At 41.5% G+C, this 20,255-nt stretch overlaps 2 protein-coding genes across 2 annotated transcripts; both read right to left on the bottom strand.

Annotated features, from left to right (window-relative positions):
* Positions 1-2,040: 2,040 nt before the first annotated feature.
* Positions 2,041-7,782, bottom strand: rpf2 (ribosome production factor 2 homolog). Its single transcript, XM_026342218.1, has 10 exons — positions 7,658-7,782; positions 6,636-6,768; positions 5,895-5,932; positions 5,410-5,449; positions 5,243-5,324; positions 4,958-5,034; positions 4,768-4,867; positions 4,570-4,672; positions 3,265-3,409; positions 2,041-2,455 (listed from the first exon to the last, which is right to left on the bottom strand). Exons 1-10 carry the CDS (start codon positions 7,678-7,680, stop codon positions 2,273-2,275), a joined length of 924 nt encoding a protein of 307 aa, XP_026198003.1. The 5' UTR covers positions 7,681-7,782; the 3' UTR covers positions 2,041-2,272.
* A 2,967-nt stretch (positions 7,783-10,749) lies between these two features.
* amd1 (adenosylmethionine decarboxylase 1) lies at positions 10,750-19,952 on the bottom strand. Its single transcript, XM_026341463.1, has 9 exons — positions 19,644-19,952; positions 15,808-15,894; positions 14,748-14,874; positions 14,542-14,644; positions 14,275-14,317; positions 13,867-14,011; positions 13,683-13,775; positions 13,434-13,589; positions 10,750-13,335 (listed from the first exon to the last, which is right to left on the bottom strand). The coding sequence occupies exons 1-9, from the start codon at positions 19,754-19,756 to the stop codon at positions 13,192-13,194; spliced, it is 1,011 nt and encodes a 336-aa protein (XP_026197248.1). The 5' UTR covers positions 19,757-19,952; the 3' UTR covers positions 10,750-13,191.
* Between the last annotated feature and the right edge of the window lie 303 nt (positions 19,953-20,255).

A 20,255-nucleotide genomic window follows, 5' to 3' on the forward strand; every position in this document is an offset into this window, starting at 1 on the left:
CTGATTGGAGACTGACCCCTGTGACGCAACAGAGTGTTAAAATAAAATATGGCACTTATAAGATGTTGCTTTTAATGCACGATACGTTTCGCAAGACTTGGAAGTAATTACACATATATACACAGATCGAAAGTCCGGTTGGTACCACTCACCCCACCCGTCGCAGGATCACTTACTTCTCCTATGAAAGGTCACACTTCCCCCTTGGAGCTGCTAAAAAAAAGCCGCAAAGTGCTGGGTAAGCTGCTGGAAACACATGAAGAACGATTCTCAAGTGGAGGGAAAGAAAAGTGAGGTGTCATTTAATAACTCTCTCCATCAGACCCTCACTTCCACACCCAGTCACCAGTGAATCCTAACCTAACCCCGCAGACCCTCGGAGGACAGGCAGAGGCGACATCAGCCTTGTATCAGGCTAAATCTAATGTCAAGTTGGATTTCTATGTCGAGATTCACCCGAAAACTGCAGCTTTCTTCAATGAGTTACTTAAAAGAAGTGTGACGGGAAAATGTTAATTAATGGTAAAAAAAAAAAAAAAAAGGTTTTAATGAGGTCCGTTGAATTTTGTTATTATCATAAGTGTGTCATATTTTGTCATGTCAAAGTCAATCAAATAAAGGATCTGCTTCTAATAAAAGCTGGACTCGAATTATCGCTACGATGTTGCATGCCTGATTTTTTTTTTATCTTAAAATGACCTTAAGCATGTACTGGTAACATCATGTGGTGGTAAAGTGTCTCACAGTCAATTTGGGGGGGGGGGGTCCATAATTTGACAAGGAGGATTTCTCATCTTCAGAGATCTGCATCTCCTACTATTTGAGTCAGACTGTTACAGGGATGCACGACACGGAGACAGTGTTAACCACTACACCCCCGAGCTATTTCTCTAAAATTCCAACACATGGGGACTGATGGACCCTCAGACCATCACAGATGTTTGGTTTTTGTGTCTTTCACTAATAAAGGACTGGATGTTTTTTTTTTTTTCTTCCATCTTTGACACAGAGAACCTGACGTCCGGTCTTCCTGAAAACAAGTGTCCGTCTGACAAGAGCTTGGTTCCAGAGACTCGGCAGCGTTTCTGCACAGAACTGATGTATGGCTTCCTCTGTGTCATAGACTTTCAGGTTGCATTTCTGCATGCAGCAGCAGATTGTGTTAAGTGACAGAGCCCATTAGTAGTATTCATCTCAGAAGCATAATGTTTTTTTTACTTTACTCACTGAGTTTCCACATACGCCCTCAATATTTTTGCATTACTGTAGATGGTGAAAGACCTGAACTCTTGTAATTGTGCATTAATATTCTTTTTTGTGGTGACAAGTCATGTATGATTAATAAGGTAATCTTTTCTTGAAAAGACTAAGCCTTTGGCGGACGCTCCCTTTGCACCCAACCTTATGTCATTTTGTGTTGAGTATTTTATTGTCCGTCTTAATTCGGCTCATTCTAAATGACATGCCTGCCACAATAATGCGGGCAAAAAAGGAAAAAAGTTAGCACAACATTTTTATTCAAATTTAAATGTTATTCCAAAGGAAAAAAAAAAACTGTATCCAGGGTGGGATGGGTTGGTAATGATGTTGCTTGCTGCTGATCAGTGTGAGGGGGTTGTTGCACTCTGGACAGCGATGGATGATGCGAGGATGGAAGAGGATCAATGCTCTGCAGCTGATTGACATCCTTTAACTGCATCAGAAGCAACGCCCTGTAGCCCACTGCACCAGATCACCTCTCCTCCACAATCACCCGATATAAATTCAGAGAATCGCTAGTGGATGAGAAGGTGTGTCCAAACTGCTAACAAGTACCGTTTTTGTTTTAATAGCCAGATATTTGGTCATAATAGGAGCCCTGGCTTTCTGCTATGAAACTGGTGTGGTGTCAGATTATTCTTTACAAAGTGGATTTGGCTTCTACAACAACATTTCCAACAAAAGTTAAAACACTATGTAAAATGTGAATAAAAACAGAATGAAGTAATTTGTAAAATATTGAAAAAATGTATGTGGTTGAAAATAGTACAAACACACATGAAATGTTCAAACTGAGAAACTGTATTGTTTTTTGAAAAATATATGCTTAAACATACTTTGAATCTTATGCCCCCAACACAAAACGTGGTATACATCTCACAAGTCAAGTCCAACAGTAAAAACTGAGAACAATAAGCTGATGGTCAGTCCCGTCTCTTCTGTCCATTACTTAAGTGTTGGACAGTCCTCCACATGCATGGTGTAAACAGTCTACGTTGTCCCATCTCAGACCTCAGCTCTCTACTTTGGCCACTTTGGGTTCCTGTCCGTCCTGTTCTTCAACAACCTCTCCCTTCCTCTTCCTAAGGCCCTTCATCTTGCGTGTATGCAGCTTGGACAGATCCTGCTTCTGCATGTGCACCCTGCCAAACTTGGTACCAAAGGCATCATAGGAAACATTCTTCTTTTTCCTGGGCTGTAAAAGGAAAAAAATAAAGGAATCATTTACATCATGTTAGTTGGAGAAAATAATTAATCAAAAAACACTGCCACCACTCCGTCATTCAGATGAAAGCTTACTCAACAGTACAACTATACTACGTACTAAAAAAAGAAACATTCAAGTTCTACTGCATAGATAGCAATTATAGTGCAGGCCCCACTTTCCTGCTGCTGACACCTCGTCTCAAGCTGTTGCCTACAGAACTGTCCGTTATAGTTTCTTCATAGTTTTGTGGCTACATGATTATATCCAACAGAAATGTCAGATGTCAGACATACTTTCATATCTGCTCTTGTAATGACTATCACAGTGGCAAATGGGTTCAATTATTATTATTATTATAATGTCAGCATGAAGCTTGAAACACAGATACAACTCTGACGATGGAGAGCAGTTGATAAGAAGTTGTTTTGCATGGTCTATATGCAGATTTGCTTTCAAAGTGTGGCCACAATATGGCCTCGCTTCCTCTGGCGCCACCTTCAGGGGAAACTAGAAATTTTCTATTGGTACACAACACAAGGGTTTGTATTTTTTAAATCTATTTGAGTAATAAGAAGGACAGCATGAAAACATCACTAACGTGGCTGTATCTGACTTCTAGGCTTGTTTGAAACATGTCTTAGTTTATTGTCTAAGTGGATGAACATTACACTTTGAAAATAAATCAAGTACATGAAAATTCAAGTTATTTTTTGCCCCAACCCTCTATTTATCCAGACTAGTTTAATTGAATTTCCATTTCTCATTATATCTGGGAATTTTATCCAGGAGATTTCTACCTTCAGGGCCTTGGGTTGTTTGTGGGCTAACTTGTACAAGTCATCTGAAGCCAGATGTGTTCTTCTTAAGACAAAGTCAAACGATGGTCCAATCTCCTCCAGCTCTATCCTTGGTGTTCGGCACCCCGACTTCTTCAAGAGACACCTACATGTGGTAGAAAGAACAGAGTGGCTGGTGGACAGTGTCTATATAAATATTTTCCCCCTTGGATGTTTCATCCATTTATTGACATAAATCATTCATGGTCAGTAAAAGTTTGACAAATAAATTTCAGAAAAATACCTCATTAATGTCAAAGTGAAAACAGGTTTCTACAAAGTAATGTTAGTTAAATAAAAATATGTAAGGTGAAATCAGTGTTGGCATTAATATTCATCCCTGACTGACCTAATCCAACAGAGGTCCAGATATTTGGTGCCAGTAGTCCCACAATTTGTGAAATGGGGATCACCTGAGTGCAGTGGATGAGTCTCAAGTGACTGCAGTGTAAAGAAACCTGTGTCTGGAAGGTCCAGTCACTAGTTATTCAGTATTCCTGGCTACTATTACACCATGAAGACAGAAAAACACTGCCAGCAACTCAGAACATGTCATTGAAAAGCATACGTTGATGGATCCAAAAAAAATCTTCAAGGCACTGCACATCCCCCAGAGTTCAGTGGAATTCAACATCAAGAAATTATAGGAATATGGCACATGACTAAATCTGCCTAGAACAGGCCGTCAACACAAACTGAGCGACTGTGCAAGGAGACTAGTGAGAGAGGCCACTAACTGATGACTACTCTGAGGGAGTTACAAGCTTCAGCAACTGAGATAGGAGAGACTGTACATACAACAACTGTTGCCCAGGTTCTACCAGTCAAAGCTTTATGGGAGAAAGACACTGTTGAAGACAACCTGCGTAAAACATGAATTGAGTTCAACCATAGGCATGTGAAAGACTCCATGGCCAATTTGTGGATGGACTTGAAAAGGGCTGTTCACACCCAATTCTAATTCTAAAATTCCAGTGTCCAGATGTACAAGCTCAATAGAGACCTGTCCACACAGACTCCATGCTGTGATTTCAGCCAAAGGTGCATCTACTAAATACTGACCTGAAGGGGGTGAATATTAATGCAAACACTGATTTCACTTATGCACTTATATATTTTTATTTAATTGACATTACTTTGTAAAAAACATTACTTTGACATTAAAGAGGTATGTTGTGGATTTGGAATTTGTTGATTTTTCACCCAGAACACCACTTCTCTTGCTAAATGAGATTGAAATTATTTTTAAGCTTTTTAGTTCAGTACCTGTAGCTGCGCATAAATATTTTCCCATCCAGGGCGGTGAAGTGAAGAATGTGTTCCAAACCTGCCAGCCGCACAGCAGACACAGTGGGACCTCTGAAGAAGTCTGAAAGGCAGGACAAAGAAATGTTTTTAGACAAATGAGACGTCATTCTGATCGAAAACATATCTAATGCCTTAGAGAGTATATCGAGTGTTCACCTGTGAGCAGGCTCTTTAGACGTTTGTGCTCATTGTCTGTGTCAAAAGCCTCTCCTGCGAATATGAGCATTGGTTTGGTTCCCTCCGGACACTTGCTGGTCTGTCACGAAAAAAAAACCACCGCCCACTATGACTCAATAATAAACATACAAACTGAGTTCATGGTAGAAGTGCTGCTGCAGCTATTTACCTTAATCTCGCTCAGAGAGACGTACTTCTCAATTCCAAGTTCAATCATGTCAAGCACGTGGAAGTCAAACAGGCGACCTGGAGATCCACCAATTGACACAATGACACACATACACGCACATGCTCTGACCAAAAATCAAGGTGTGAACTGAACCATGCATTTGGAGAATCATTATATGTCTAATTTTGAGAAGCAAAATTATCATGATAGGTGATTCTTCTTCATTAAAACTTCAGCTGGTCTACATGGTGCTGGTGGTGTTTACATATCAGAGAGAAACATTACCAAATATGAAGTTGTTGGGTCGTTTCTTGTTGTGGGAGCCAAACAGAAATAGAGAGCAGTCTGTCTTCTTGGAGAAAAATTCCTGACAAGGGGTTTCCATAAATGATCAGCGATAAAACTAGAAAACAGATACATTGAAGAAATCACAGCTTCACCTATACACATACCAGTGATGTTGAGTCCTCAAACGGCCGAGTTATGTTCTTCCTGAAAAGGAAACACAGATCTGATCCACTGTAGACAGTTTTCACTGAACATTTGTAACATTAAATGCATTGTGATGTATTTGACTCCACAAGTTGATAACTATTCGCTATGATCAATTCCAAATTGACTGTGTTGGATAATAACAGACATAAAATGTGTTTTTCATGATGCTCTAATGTACAAGCAATGTCATAAAAAAGAAAAATAGTAAAAATTAGTGTAACAAACACACAGTTGATTGTCATCTACCTCTGCTTTCAACAAATTATTACTATTATGTATTGAACAGTTATGGTAAAACTATTTCTGAGGTTTTTGCTTCAATAATGACAGTGTCTGTGCAACTAAATTACATTTAGTTTCGCATTTAGGAAGCATATGACCATGAATTGGTTCCAAGTTCCATTCATCATATTAGCATCTCCTAAGACATGAAATCACTTACTTCTTGTAAAGCACAGCATTCGGTTTCTTCAGGGAATACTGTGGGAACACATTTTTAAAGTTTGAATTCAGAACAAAACTGAAAGATTTTTACTGTCTGTCTAGATGTGGCTTCCTGTATTTCACAATTTAATATGATTAATGTACCAAGTCACTGTTGGTAACACATTTACAAGTCTTTAAAACATATTTCAACAACAAAACAGAATAGAATAACAGAATATCCTGACTAACAAGATCAGCTAAAGCTTTGTTCGGAGGATAAAAATCAGTGTCTAATTTATTAGATTTCTTATCCTGCAATGTGAGTGACACTAGTGTAGTTGCTGGTAGATTGATAGCTAAAGCTAACAGAGGCTAACATTAACATGCTATGTTTAGAATCAAAATGCATTTAACATAATTGAAGTTGTGTATGTCACACTAGGTGTGCTGAAATCTGTATTAGATGTGTCGGAATTAATGTGTGTTTTCTTAATTTCACATCAAAATTACACAAGGATGGCCAGATTGTTAAACAACCTCCTCTCCAATAGTGAGGGACAAGCTACTTAAAGATCTGTAACGGACGTTAAAACAAAGTTTTATGTAGTCATACAGTTTTCTTAGTACGTAGATGTTGTTGTTGATGATGATGATGATGATGATGATGATGATGATGAAATGGTTTATTAAACCTTTACAACAACACTGATATGTGAATTGTCACCCACTATGAGTGTGTCACGTCCACATTACTTACTATGTCCTTGAGGGCCTGGGTGACGGTTTGACTAGTGTTCCCTCCTTTCATAATCATGGCACTCTTCAGATCCTCACTCAGTTTAGGTGCTCTTCTTTCTAAGAAGCGCTTGGAGCGCTTCGTCTTGGGTTTTCTGTGGATACGCACAAACACAGAAACCATGACACAAACTGTCAGTGCTTGTGAGAAATTACTTTTGCTTTAATTACTTACTAATATTTAAGAGACTGCCTACTAATCTACATGCAACTTGAGCAAAAATATTACCTAGTATAGAGCAGAGTTTTACTTGCTAGAATCAGTTCTCCTGTTCATGCTGGTCTTGGAGAGAACACTCCAAAACATAACATATGATTCCTATGTGAGCGAGGAGGGACAAAACCCAGTCTTTCCTCTTTGCAAAAAATAATAAAAAGTTTATGTGAAGACGGTAAAAGGCTTTCCAAATTAGTTACATTAATTATCGCCTAAAGCTGCTTTTATGCCTCTTTTTGTTCCTTTCTGTTCACCACAACTCAACAGGGAAACACTGCCCAGAGAAATACAGAATTTTTTAGTCTAAAAAGAATAACTTTGGAAGATGTCCACCTGTTTTAGCACACCGAGACTGACACCTTGTTTTATCTTTAAATACATACTTTGAATACATTAGTACACATAGTAAGAACTGTGGATGTTGCCCTCATTACTTCTAATCTAAGGGATCTGAGGTGGCTGGATAGTGTAGTGGTAACCCTAACAAATATCGAAATGCAGTAACAAAGTAACAGCCACTTCCAACCCACCTTAAGTTTAGTGTGCTAACAAGTTGTTCTTAACCTAAACACCCTAATAAATTCAAGTTTACGTTATACAGTAAAAACGCATGAGGCTAATGTTCATGGGCTAGCTACAGACGAGGTGCTAGGCTAGATGGTCCAGTTAACAACAATAGTTTAGCGAGCAATGTTCAAGCAAATGCTAGAAAAAGAAATACAAACAAATACAATGGTGAGCTCCCAAGAATAAAAAGGCAAACTTACATGACAGAGTCTAGCTGCGACATTTCTGCTGCCTCTCTTCGAGCTCCTGTCACCGTGGACAACACTCACGCTGCTCCGCTCGCACGTGAATTAAAGCGCCGGAAGACAGCGGGACGCTTCTTCTTCGTTGGTGTTTGGTTGACTTCCTTCTTCGCGTCAAATTACCGCCACCTAGTGTCACAGTCACGCTCCACAGCCGCAGGTGTCAGAATGTCTTTCATCAATTCAATCATTCAATTATTTCATCATCATATTCTTCTGTGATTATGCACCATTAGCATTTCAGATTTCAACTGTTGGCCTGGTGTTGCTGTTGTCAGTCCCCCAACACATCCCCCTGATCCCCAAACTAAAAGAGATGCAACACATTTACCAATGAGGCTGTCATTTATCACGTTATCACGTGTATCTTTGTTGTTATTTTATATCTTTTAACAAAGCTACGACTTTCAAACAACTATTAACACACACACATTATACAGTGGTCTATGACCTCTCTGGGCCTGTGTCCTTAAGCCAATTTGATGATCTATGTTTATAAAGTGGATCTTTGAATTCAGCATCTGCAGGTGGATAATTTCCAGTTCTATCAAACAATGTGGCATCATTTTGTGATCCATTGAGATCTGATGTGTTTTCAAGCAGCTTTGAGCAGTGTATTTATGTCTTTAGACGTGCTCCTGTTTGCCCTTTACAGAGTTACACAGTTCTTATACTACATTGCTGATTCAGTCAGTCACCCGAGCTCTGTAGATCTAAAAGATAGTAAAAATGCAGCATTCTTACAAGGAACTGATAGAAACCTGGCGTGCCTCCTTTGCAAAGGGTGACTCAAAAAGTTGCTGTTTGGAAGTGAGTCAGAAACAAATTCCACAAATTCTGCATATTTCTTTAGATTACAGCATAAAGATCATCATCTCCATGAGGGATTTATGCTTTTCTACATTCTGCCTGCGTTGTTTTTTTCTTTTGTTGGTCTACTCAGCTTTTATGTGAGGGATAAGAGAGGTTGTGAGTTTACTGTTTTCCATTGGTGCAAATAAAAAAAAACAGTTAGACGTTTTATTCATTTATTAGGCCTGGGAGCTTAATATTAGCTATTGGCCATTATACCTGCAGAGCGCAAGTCTGATACCAGGAAGAGAACCTGAAATCCACCAGGAGCTGAGGAGGTGGAGGTGTAGAGCAGGAGAGAAGTGCTGAGAAAAGAGAGTCATCCGTGCTGACCAGTTTAGACATGGCTGAAGGATTTCAGTGCTGATAGACAGTAAAACAAGACCCTGATGCCTTCTGACTTCTCTGTCTCCATCACTTCCAGCAAACTCTAGTAAACCTGGAGAAACTCAGACCGATCTGCTTCATTTTTCAACTTAAAGCCACCTGCCAGTTCAGCGCTGTTGACGAATGTTGCAGGATGTTGCAATAGAATGAGATGAGAGAATAGAAGCAGTGTTGAATCCTAAATGTCTTCCACTCATGCAGCTGGACGGGCTGCAGGCAGCTCTGTGCTGTTTAATCAGTCCCCCTCAAAATGAACCTGTTGACATGAGGCGCATTTCTTCCGAAACAGCGGAGAGCTGCGAAGCATCAGTACAGTCAGTGCCCACCAGGTGGGAGCATGTCCCACCACATGAACGTGAAATCCATCCGGTGCTGCTCTCATTTCATGTTACTGCACTTTTATACACTCCAGGGGCAAATGTACTTTTAACTGCACAACATATATTTGACAGCTACATCATTCAATCAGATTTCCCTATTTAGATTTTCAAAAAACAAAGGGTTCTATGTTTTATTTATAATGACATAATCTGTAATAAATTAAAAAGTATAAAGAAATTAAAACAGTGGGTAAAGAACATCTGTGGGAATTCTCCAGCTCAGTCCGAAGTGTTATCTGGTGGAAACCGGGCCTGCTGGAGTTTCTTAAAAAGTGAGTAAAGATGACGACAAAACTAAATAACTTAATGTCTGTGGAAAGCCTGGCTTATCCGCTTCCATATTTTTAAAGCAGATTAAAAATGGCAGCCGGGCATCATACAGTAAATTGTCTGAGTTGATCCCTTTATACTGTAGATTACTAAATCTTTCCTAACTACAGTTCGTGACCTCTTTAATCCGATACCCAGAGTCTGCTGGCGGTGGCTCCTTTCTGTTCCCAGAAGGAACAGAGAGTTTTTTTGTGTCTGATGAGACCTACATGTCAAACTGCATGCTGGTGTCGCCTCTGACAGCGAGTCCAAGGATTTCATCCTGATACTTCGTGGCACTCAGGGTGCTGTTGTCTAGCCTGTAGAGGTCTGTGCCTTCACAGACCATCACTGACCCAGCACCAAACCGGTCATGCTAAATGATGTTAAGATCTCCACAGCTTCTCCAGACCCTTTTAATTGAAGTTCTAATTCAATATACAGTGTTTAATGCTGCACATGCTTTTTGATCATTATTGATTAGAGCCATAATATCTCTAACATCACATAAATGACAGAAAGTAGCCAAAAAACTTGGACTTGGGTTTGTGGACTCAGACACGAACCCTGATGATGTAATAAGAGTTATATCAGCACAAGAGCACAAAACTCTGATTTCCATTATTTCAAAAGATCTGAGCATTTACAAGACAGGCAGGGTCTAGTGGAAATCATTGACTTGCATTGTGGGAATTGTAGGATCCAGTGTTTTCAAAGCCTGACCCCCCCTCCCCTCTCTTTTGATTTAGTTTTATTTCCATCTGTTTCTCAAAACAGCTTTGTCATGCAAGTACTTGGAATAGATTTCTCTGGGCATCAGTCCTACGGAGTAACTAAGAAAAGACCTGAAATCCTGTTGATAGCTTGAATGTCTAGTCTGGATTTGGCCCACATGCACAGATTCAAGGAGAAGCACTTATAACACCTGACTTCTACTTAACAGAAAAGGCATTTCATTTCTTCCATTCACAAACTGACCCCGACTCCACCACTTCAACCAGTCAACCAAGTGTAAATTGAGTTTCTGGATTGATTTATCCTTTGTGTTTGTATTCTCTATAAATCACTTCAATAGTCAACATCTAATGAGAACCTTTGCTCCTATACAGAGAAAAAGAGACATTTGCACAGATAAGCATCTTTTATTTAAGCATCAAGCTCATATCACAGATATATTTAGCACATCTTGACCATGCAAAGAGCAGCAAAAGAAAGAATTTAAACCGCAAAGTTTCTCCTTTAGTACATTCTGCAACATCACCCTCTCCCCTTTGGGGGGAGCTTTTACTTCCTCTTCCTCTTTTATAAGATTCACAAGAGGAAAAGAAAGTGGGGGAAAGAAAAAAAGAACCCTTTAGTTATGAAAATGTCATGTCCTTAACCTCAGAACAAACTAACAAAATAAAACATTTGGACAAAGTGGGAGGGAAAAAAAGAAAGATTGGTCCGTAGCAAAATACTAATTTTGTATAAAATGCTAATCAGAGCTCAGATTGGTCCTCAGGAAAAAAGTAAACCACTCAAAAAAAAAAAAAACAAAGTACATGACAAACTAGTGGGAAACTGTTCATGTGTTCTTCAAACTTCACCTACTGGCCCAAATGACACCAGAGCATGTCAGGACATCAGTATGCTACTCAAATCAATGCAGGATTTTTCTAATGAGACCGTACTGCACAGCAGAGCTGAAAAGAAGGTTAAGACGCCCCCCCCCACCACTTGATTCAAAGTGCCTTCTCTGGCAGGAGAAGCATTGCGAACTAGCTCAACGGCAGGCAGGGGACTGGAAACCCGGACGTTTGATGTGAGGTAATAAATATGAAAGCTAACCCTAACCTGTTTTCAGCACAACTTGAGATTAGATTAATTACAAGTTAATCTCAGGGCTAAAAATAGTGAAGCACATGAGTACAGTGCAAAAAAGGATATAAAAACCAAAACAAAAAACCCCCCAACCCAAAAACAGACCTACTGGTGAAAGGCGGAAGACATGGCAGCGACACAGCACTAGTAGTTACATGCACCAGTGTTACAGGACTTTTTTCTCTTTTTTGCCCATCATGGAACAAAAGGGCATTGATGCAAACAAAAGGAAAAAAAAGAACTGCTAGGGGAGTCACATTTTCAACTGTTTCACCGTAAAGAGGGGAGGGGGGAAAAAAAAAAGTTTGGGCACAATAAATTTAATAAAACGGCAGTTTTATGCAGTGGTTACATGTGGAATGATCCGGGATCACCCTGACATGCTCAGACTGGTGGGCCTCTATTGTGTGCGAACAGATTTCTGTATGGGGGCGGAAAGAGACAGAGGGAGGATGGATATTATGTTGAAGGGGAAAGAAAAATGCTTTGCTGGGCAACTAAGCAAAAAGTGTCCGATTCATTATTTCCCATTCAGATAGGGTGGTGGTGTGTGTGGGGGGTGGGGGTCAGCCACCAGGGTGATGTCACAGACCCAGGGGCTTGCTGATAATCTGATTCTGGTAGTGGTCGAGGGGGGGTGATGACTGGTCAGCAGCAAAAAGACAATGGAAGGTGTGTGCTCTCCTGGAGTCCTACATTCAGCTCAAACCTGGTTCAGGCTTTTCTCTAGAGATGCCTACAAACTCACACAGCCTGTGCTACATTCAGTTCTGAATATGACTGGGGTGGGACGTGGTGGGGTTGAAGACCCAGAAGCTTCCCGTAGATACAGCACACTGTAAAAACGGAGCTTAGGTGCAACAAAGTGGGCTTAATGATCATCATGTATTCTTCCTACATATAACTTTAAGAGTTTGTCTATTGGGCCAAAAATAAGATGAAGATGAATGAGTCAATTCAAAACCTGCTTCACAGTCTAGCAAAGCAGAAATCTGCTTTAGTGCGACCATGCTGAAAAACAAGCTACTAAACTTCTATCCAAATAGTGAGACATTACTCCAACAATAAGAACAGCCAAAGCTCAGCAAGACGTGTACATCCAGACAGGAGGCTGGCCTTCTGTTTGTACCATGGGTAAAGTGCACTCAGCCGATAGGGAACCATTCATTCCAATTGTCACATTGGAAAGCTTCACAAGTCGGGTCAAAGTGGACATTTCTAAACCAACAGATAACCCGAGTTAAGAGCAGCTACAGAGGCTGGCTAGTCTGAGCGTGTCAGGGCCCCGGCCTAGTGCGGGCGGAAGCCCTGTCTGTGGGGGATGAGGGGGGAGACTTGCAGGAAAGGACCGTTGTACTGGGCGCAGGTGAATGGCCTCAAATGGAGCGCGTTTAATTCCTCTACATGCACTTCAAGATCACAGCAAGAGTGAGCTAGAATAGTGACACGGAGAACAGAGCTTACATGCAGGAGATCTAAGTCACAAGTACAACAATGCAAACAACTCAAACTTAAACTAGGGCTCTCAACTGCGTCGGCGCCGGGGAGTTCTGAGCTACGACAGTTGGAGGGCAGGTGGAGGGAGGTGACGGAAGAAGGGGAAGACGATAAGCTTTCTACTGGGGGGTGAAGCTGGCCGCGCTGGGGGAACCCAAGGAGGCGGCAGCCTTTCTTTTTACGCCTCTTCTTCATCCTCAGCCCTCAACTCTGCTGGTTCTGCTGGTGGTTCTTGGCGTAGCTTGTGAAGACAAAATTGTAATCATTGAATTGAGCCAACTGGCGGTCAAGACGCTTGAAGCCCTCGAGTTTCTGGGCAGAAGAGAACACACTGCGACACTTTGAGCTCTGGGGGGAAATGGAGGGAAAACGGAATTTACTTTGAGACACTGAATTTAAAATCAAACAGTTTAAAAATAAATAAATTTTAACAGTTGTATACAAACCTGATTGACAAAAAGCGTAGTCACAAATTTTCCTGGCTTGAACACTTCTACCACCTTCCTCACCAGGTCGTCATACGACGTCTGGGAGAGGTTGGTTTCAAAGCTCACGTAGGAGAAATCCGGCTCCGGAGTGATGTGGATGGTCCAGTAAGTTCCCTGCAGAACAGAACGGGCAGAACCAGGTTACAGAACTGGTCCCATTATTATTGTAGCGCCACATGGAAAACACTGAGCAATGACACCACCTACATCTGTCTTCATCCCGTTCATCGAGTATCCACAAGGGTTGAACATTGTCGCGTCGATCACAGAACCTGGTATCAGGTCACGAATTCCACTCATCTGCAAAAAGAGGTGAACTACTGATTGGGAACAATTCATGAGTAACAGCCTAATCAGATCATCTGAACTGCACTGAAGGCGGCATGCTTACACGAGTGACATCACTTGCGGAAACACCATCTTTCATATAGAACTGGTCCATAATGGCTGGATCGAGGTCGCTCATCAGAACTTCCAGTGTCTGATCTGCATGCTTGTTCTCCCAGTACTCTGGCAAGTCCAGGGTGAACAGGTACCTGTACAGAGACACACCCAGGGAGGGACTCTTTAAAGTCTGTATATGAAGAGTTAATAACCCTGAGACTCTAGAGGAGGCGGCGAACAAGTTTAAACTTGAAAACAAATACCAAGAGAGATAAATGTAATCTGCACTAAAAATCTGAATGTCATCGAGCAACATTCAAATATGATGAACAAAAACAGAATTATCAGACAAATGATCACTGATATTGGTACCAATGTCTTGAAAATGTGTACATAAAATATGTGTGATGCTTACCAGCAGTCAGAGTTCAAACGTCCCATACAGTAGGCTGCACCATCTGCAACAACAAGAGGGAGGAAAGAAAACAGGGGTTTGTTTCAGTGGTCTTTATCTCAGATATTTGGAAAAATAAGTTAGTAAATGTACAGATTGTCCACTTTAAGCTTCTAGGAAATAAATCGTTTCTTTTTTTCCCCTTTTTATACCCAACCTGTGCAGATATCCTCTTTGTAAACAAAACAAAAAGCATTTAAGAGATTTAAAAAGTCATGCGTTACATACTTGGGAAAATCTGGCTGAGAAAGTCGACTTCCTCCTGGAAGTTTCGATGAGGGAACTCTTGGTGTGCCGGCTTCATGAAGTTCTTACGGGAGTAGAAGAAATTCTGAAAACAAACAAATTAAAAGAATGTCACACCTACAAGGGTGAAATAAAAACTGAAACTATACTGTGAATGTCATTTGTTACACAATCGGCATATGTCAAACCTCAATGCTATCAAAGCCGCAGTACTCCCGAGCAAGTTCCAGCAGAGGCACCAGTGCTTGCAGTAAGAGGGTGGTTCCGCATGTCTTCAAAATGAAACGTCTCTTGGAGACAAACATGCTACTCTCACTGTGGACAGGTATTGAAGAAAAACACAACATGAACTGTCTGCATGGAAATTCTATTCATACGTCAGCATATACGTTGCTCTGCTCTTAAAAAATATAATACTAACAGCAGCATTAGTGTTCCGACACATTCACTTTCTGTTATACCTTGGGTTGTAGATTTAATGTTGAAAGGATCTTTAAAGTCATTTCGCTCATCAATCTCAAGAATGCATAATGACAGAGTGAAATAATGTTTAGACATTTCCATTAATTTCTCTTCTTAAGTCAAAAACTGATCCCTATAACAAAAGTATTCAAGCACTTTGCTGCGATTATACAGATCACATGGACACACGTCAGCAAAGGGAACCAAACTGACCAGACAGAAGGGTTTTCATGTTGGCTCAAGCTCTGTTTTAAGGTAAGGATTTATTAATTCATAATAATTAAGGGTGATGTGTATACCTTGGAGTAACTGAATAGACACCTGTTCTGCAAGACACATGAGTGAGAACAGACAAAACCCGTGCCACACTCACCCTGGCTAAATGTGATGCACACTCTGTGATAAAAAAAATAAAAATAACTTCCTCATTGTTAAAAATGTTTTACCCGTCAGTCTTGATACAGATAACTAAAAGGTTTCGGTTTATCGTGGTCACAGGACTGCAGTTCTTTACTGTGTCAAGTCCTTAGAAAGTGTTGAAGCAGTACAATAAAGACTACAGAGCAGTGAAAGGTCTCTAGTGTCATCACCTGATATAGTGACTGTGTTATAAAGTGACTTACAGGGGTGCACTTTCTAATCCTGTCCATCTCCTAATCAAAACCACCACAGCACCTACTGCCCTCCATGTATATGCTCTTTGTGACACTTCTGATCAAACACCACCCGTCTTCTCATCAAGAGGACAGCAGGGCCCTAATGGAAATAAAGGCCCACAGCACTCACCTGAGTATATAAGCTTCCTGCTTGTCGGTCTTTGTCACACTTATGATCAAACAATGCACATTCTCCAGAAGTTTGTCCCACTCAAACCTGAATGAGGAAGAGAAAAACAAAACACAACAACTGAGGATCCGCTTCTTTTTAATGTTGAGTTCACACAACAAAAAGGAAGCAGATGTGTTTTATACACATCTTTTAAGAGACATCTATTTTTGGGAGGACATGTGACAATGCATTTCCTAACTCACAAATGCCAAACCCAAACATTACCTTAACTCTCAAACCGGTCTCTTACTACATTTGTGAGGACATTCATTGATATAATGCATTTCACATTTAAAAAGGTGTGAGGACAGGCTAGAAGTGTCATAACAACAATGGTATTGAGATAAACGTGTCCACGCAAAGTAATGAGGACATGTACATGCATAAAGCGTGGAATGCTCCGTCTCTTTTGTGTTTGAATCTTGGCACTAGCTCCCAGGGCAGGCACAAATGGGCCAGACAACACAGCATGCCAGCATTCTTCTCAACAACTGCCACCTCACCCCCTCCTACCACCACCACCACCACCACCGCTCAAAGACGGCTGCAGTGCAAATGCAGCTGCGTCATATATTTGTTACAGCCTTGTAAAAGCAGCCTGTGTGCATGCAGTGCCATCCTGCAGGACCGCATAGTGTAGCCAAGGCTGGTAGAGACTGAGCACAAGGAGCACAGCATTCAATGGGGAATTTACCAGCAGGCCAACGTCGCAGTTTACCTCCGACCTTCCCCCAACCCAGCCCAAGGGATGGACACATGCATGACTCAGCCTTTTCTGGGGCAAGAATGAGAAATGTGCCTGTAAGTAGTAGAACTGTCAGCAGTGGCCCTCTAACTTGCAGTGACAGCACTGGTCAAAGCAGGTGTGCCTAGTAAATCATCAAGAACTAACTAAGCTACACAGACAAAGCTTCACTGTTTTAATCGACATTTCCAAGTTGCACCAAAAAACCTCCCGACTTTCATACACATACACAAAAATAAGATCAAGTGCCCAAGCTCAAGTTTGCGTGCAGTAATAGTGACCATTGTTGCAGGTCATTCTTGCTTCATAATCATAGCAACCTAACAAAACCCCAATGGGGGACAAACCTCCCTGAAAGTGACCTATGAAATCTCAATAAATTAAATTTCTGATGAAAGGCCAGGTTTCAAACTCGCTGGGTGACAATCGGTTACATCCATCATGAATGAGACCAAGAACTGGTTGGGCTGGTGCAGCACAGCATGATAAAAAGGTCACATCACACATACTGAACAACCAACTCTTGAGAATGCCTCATACAGAAGACAAGGAGGCAAAACATCACACATGTGCTACAAGTTTCACCTGTGATTTAAATCTAGTTTGAAATGTTGCCCTCAACATACATTTGAACTGGAATTTAACAAATGGGCATAAGCGCCACAAGCATGACTCATCCAGTTATTTCACTTTTTATTTCAGGGAGGACTTCAGGTGTTGCAACATACAAGCTTCCCGACATCATCCGAGGTGGGACAGCATTCCTGGAGTCCGGGTCAGCTCCCATTTCAGTGTGAAATGCATACCAGGAGCTATTTCTAATCGCTCAGCAGGATCAGACTTTCCTCAGAGAAAAAAAAAAAATGATTAAGCTGCTGCATAATACAGGAGTTCATCAAGGCCTAGGAAATAGCCAAACATAGTTTAGCAGCACAACGCAGTTCTGGAATTTTGACTAGATCTGCCTGTTGTCTTAAAAAAGGGGCTTGTGGAACAGAACAGATCATATGACATGTTAATTAATTTATGGTAACAGCGTCAGAGCCATGAGGAAAGGAGAGGTCCTCATCTTGAAAGGCGTAGATGTGATAACACTGACTCGCTTTAGGACTCCCAGCTTGACAACTGCTAGGAGAAGGCTGTAAGCTGCCAATGAGCTGAAGGACAGCGGCAGTAACGCGAGCAAGCTCCACATTTGTGAATCAGATGCCCTTGTGGACTTATTTGGACATTGGCTGATGTCCAGCAAGCCTGAGCCACCGACAGTGTGCCTCTGAGCCGTTAATCTGCCCTCTGGATGTATTTTAAAGCCAGTCTTCATTCACTCGACTGGCCACACATTTTATTTCAACCCACCACAGTGATCTGGTTAATGACCAGAACAGTAAGACACTTTGACTTCAACCTTACTACAGCCCAATCAGTGGAATACACAGCTACACTAACAGGTTGTTTTCTAACCAGCTGCTGACAGCATAAATCATCCTCCTGTTGACATTACTACCACAGGTCCAGTTGCTCTACTGGCCAGAGCCAGCTCTTTGTTTTAAATCAGAACTGAACAGTGACATAGCTCACACAAATCATTTTTATTGATTTGTGACCAACTGCATCCTGCTTGGTACCAGCTCCTCAATAGCTAATGGATTTTGTGGTGTTTTGTAACAATTCCTCTGAACATCCCATCACCCAGACATAACTCGTTCCTCTGAGTGCAGTAGGGAGGCCCTTTAACCAATGGGAGGAACTGGGAGGGGAGTAGCCGCATGGATGAAAACGTGACTGGAAGACGACGCCAGGCGGTTTTTTTCGGAGGCTGCCATGCACAGAGTGGCTGTCTGCAGAACAAGCTAGGCTTAAACATTAAATGGGCACCTCTTTAGTGGCAGGATCTCGATCTACAACACTCCCCGATGACTCACTGTCTCAGCTATCGCAGTCATGTACATTGTGAGAGGCAGCATTTGGCATGCACTCCTCCCCAGCACCGGAGCCGCAACAGCGTATGTTATTCACAAAGTGAATCTCCTCCGGTTGACGAGACGACGGAGATCTCCGTGAACTGTGACTCGGCTCTATGTATATGTGTGTGTGTGTGTGTGTCCATGTTACTGGCCAGTGCTGCTGCAACACGAGGTGACGACGGCGACCACATGCTTGACATATTCACTTAGGCCCCTTCGAATGACGCAGGAAAAAAATAACCTCACCATTTAGAGGTACAGAAAACGAAATAAAACCAAGCCATTTTATTAAACGCCGTTTGACTTTGTAAAAAGTAGCTTTGTATGCGTTAGATCTGATTTTACAGATGAACCAAGTAAGATCAGTGCAGGGGGTAATTTATTGCTATTCGCATTCATGTTTAAAAGAAAAAAAAAAAAAACGACTCAAGCCCGCCTAATGTTGACATCAAAGTGGGCCGACACGTGACACTAATACAAGGTAAGGTACATTAAATGATAATTGAATGTACACCTCGAGTCGTGCAACGTCGAAGACGACAGGGGACAGCTTAATATTTCAATCTCTTCTTCCAGGAACTAGCTAAAGTTAGCTAGCGCTAGCTTAAAAAAAAAAAAAAGGGGGGGGGGGGTGGCCGGTTTGATACCGAAACGGTTTTAAGTACTAGTTATACCACCGATATATCAGTTACCATAACAATTGAGGAATCATATCAGTATACTAGCTAAACGTCACATTTCCTCGGCTAAGAATGAATGACTCAGCTTTGAAGTGCTACTTCCAAGGGGGAGGTGGCCATTTTCGAGTGATGGCGTTAGCTAGATGTCTAATAGTGAGCTCTGGTGTCACAATTATGTCCCCTTTCTAGTTAACTGTTAGCTAGCACACCATCTTAAACCAATGGCCCAATCAAACCAGTGGTCTTAGAAAACATTTCTTACTTTTCTACGTTCCCCACTTAACTAGCGTTAGTTATGTCAGGAGTGAACAGAAGGAGCGGAGCCAAGCATGTGGCCGGCGTTTCCGCCGACGTTTCAGTATGCTAGGTAACTGACAGAGCAGCTAAGGCATTCAGGTGACAAACCTTGGGATGGTGCGGAGGTCCCCGGTTCCTTTGGTGTCATCCTGCCGGGAGAACCACACCTCCAACAACTTCTCCGTCCCTTCGAAGAAGTGTGCACCGTTATCTTCCATCATGAGACAACAGACACCCAACAAAATATTGAACGTCGGTTGTAACGTTTACAGCTTAATGAATCCTTCCTCGATCAGTTATAACTTATTGAGGTACAGTCCTTTAAGCAACCAGGTGTTGATTTTCTTGAGTTACCGTCTTCCCTTTTGCAGAGAATACCGTTAGCGAGTGCTAGCTAATATCGCCGGCCATACTGTGTAGAGCACTGAATGGAGGTGGCGCGGTGGTTTTATGCTCGACCAGCGCTTACGTCACTCTTAGACTGGGCCAACCTCGTGCGAGCGTCTGCCTTCGTCTCTGATTGGTCCAGAGATCTACCAATCATCGCCAAACAAGACATGTGAGATTTTTTTCCAGCCTACATAACGTGTTATGACTCTATTCAACAACATTAAATAATATTTTAAGGGACGTTCATTTAAACTCATATTTTAATATAAATATGTTTTCATATTTATTGCATAAACATTACATTTATGTAATTTAAGTTGTTTGTATTCT

Source organism: Anabas testudineus, chromosome 24, assembly GCF_900324465.2.
Source record: "Anabas testudineus chromosome 24, fAnaTes1.2, whole genome shotgun sequence".
NCBI lineage: Eukaryota > Metazoa > Chordata > Actinopteri > Anabantiformes > Anabantidae > Anabas > Anabas testudineus.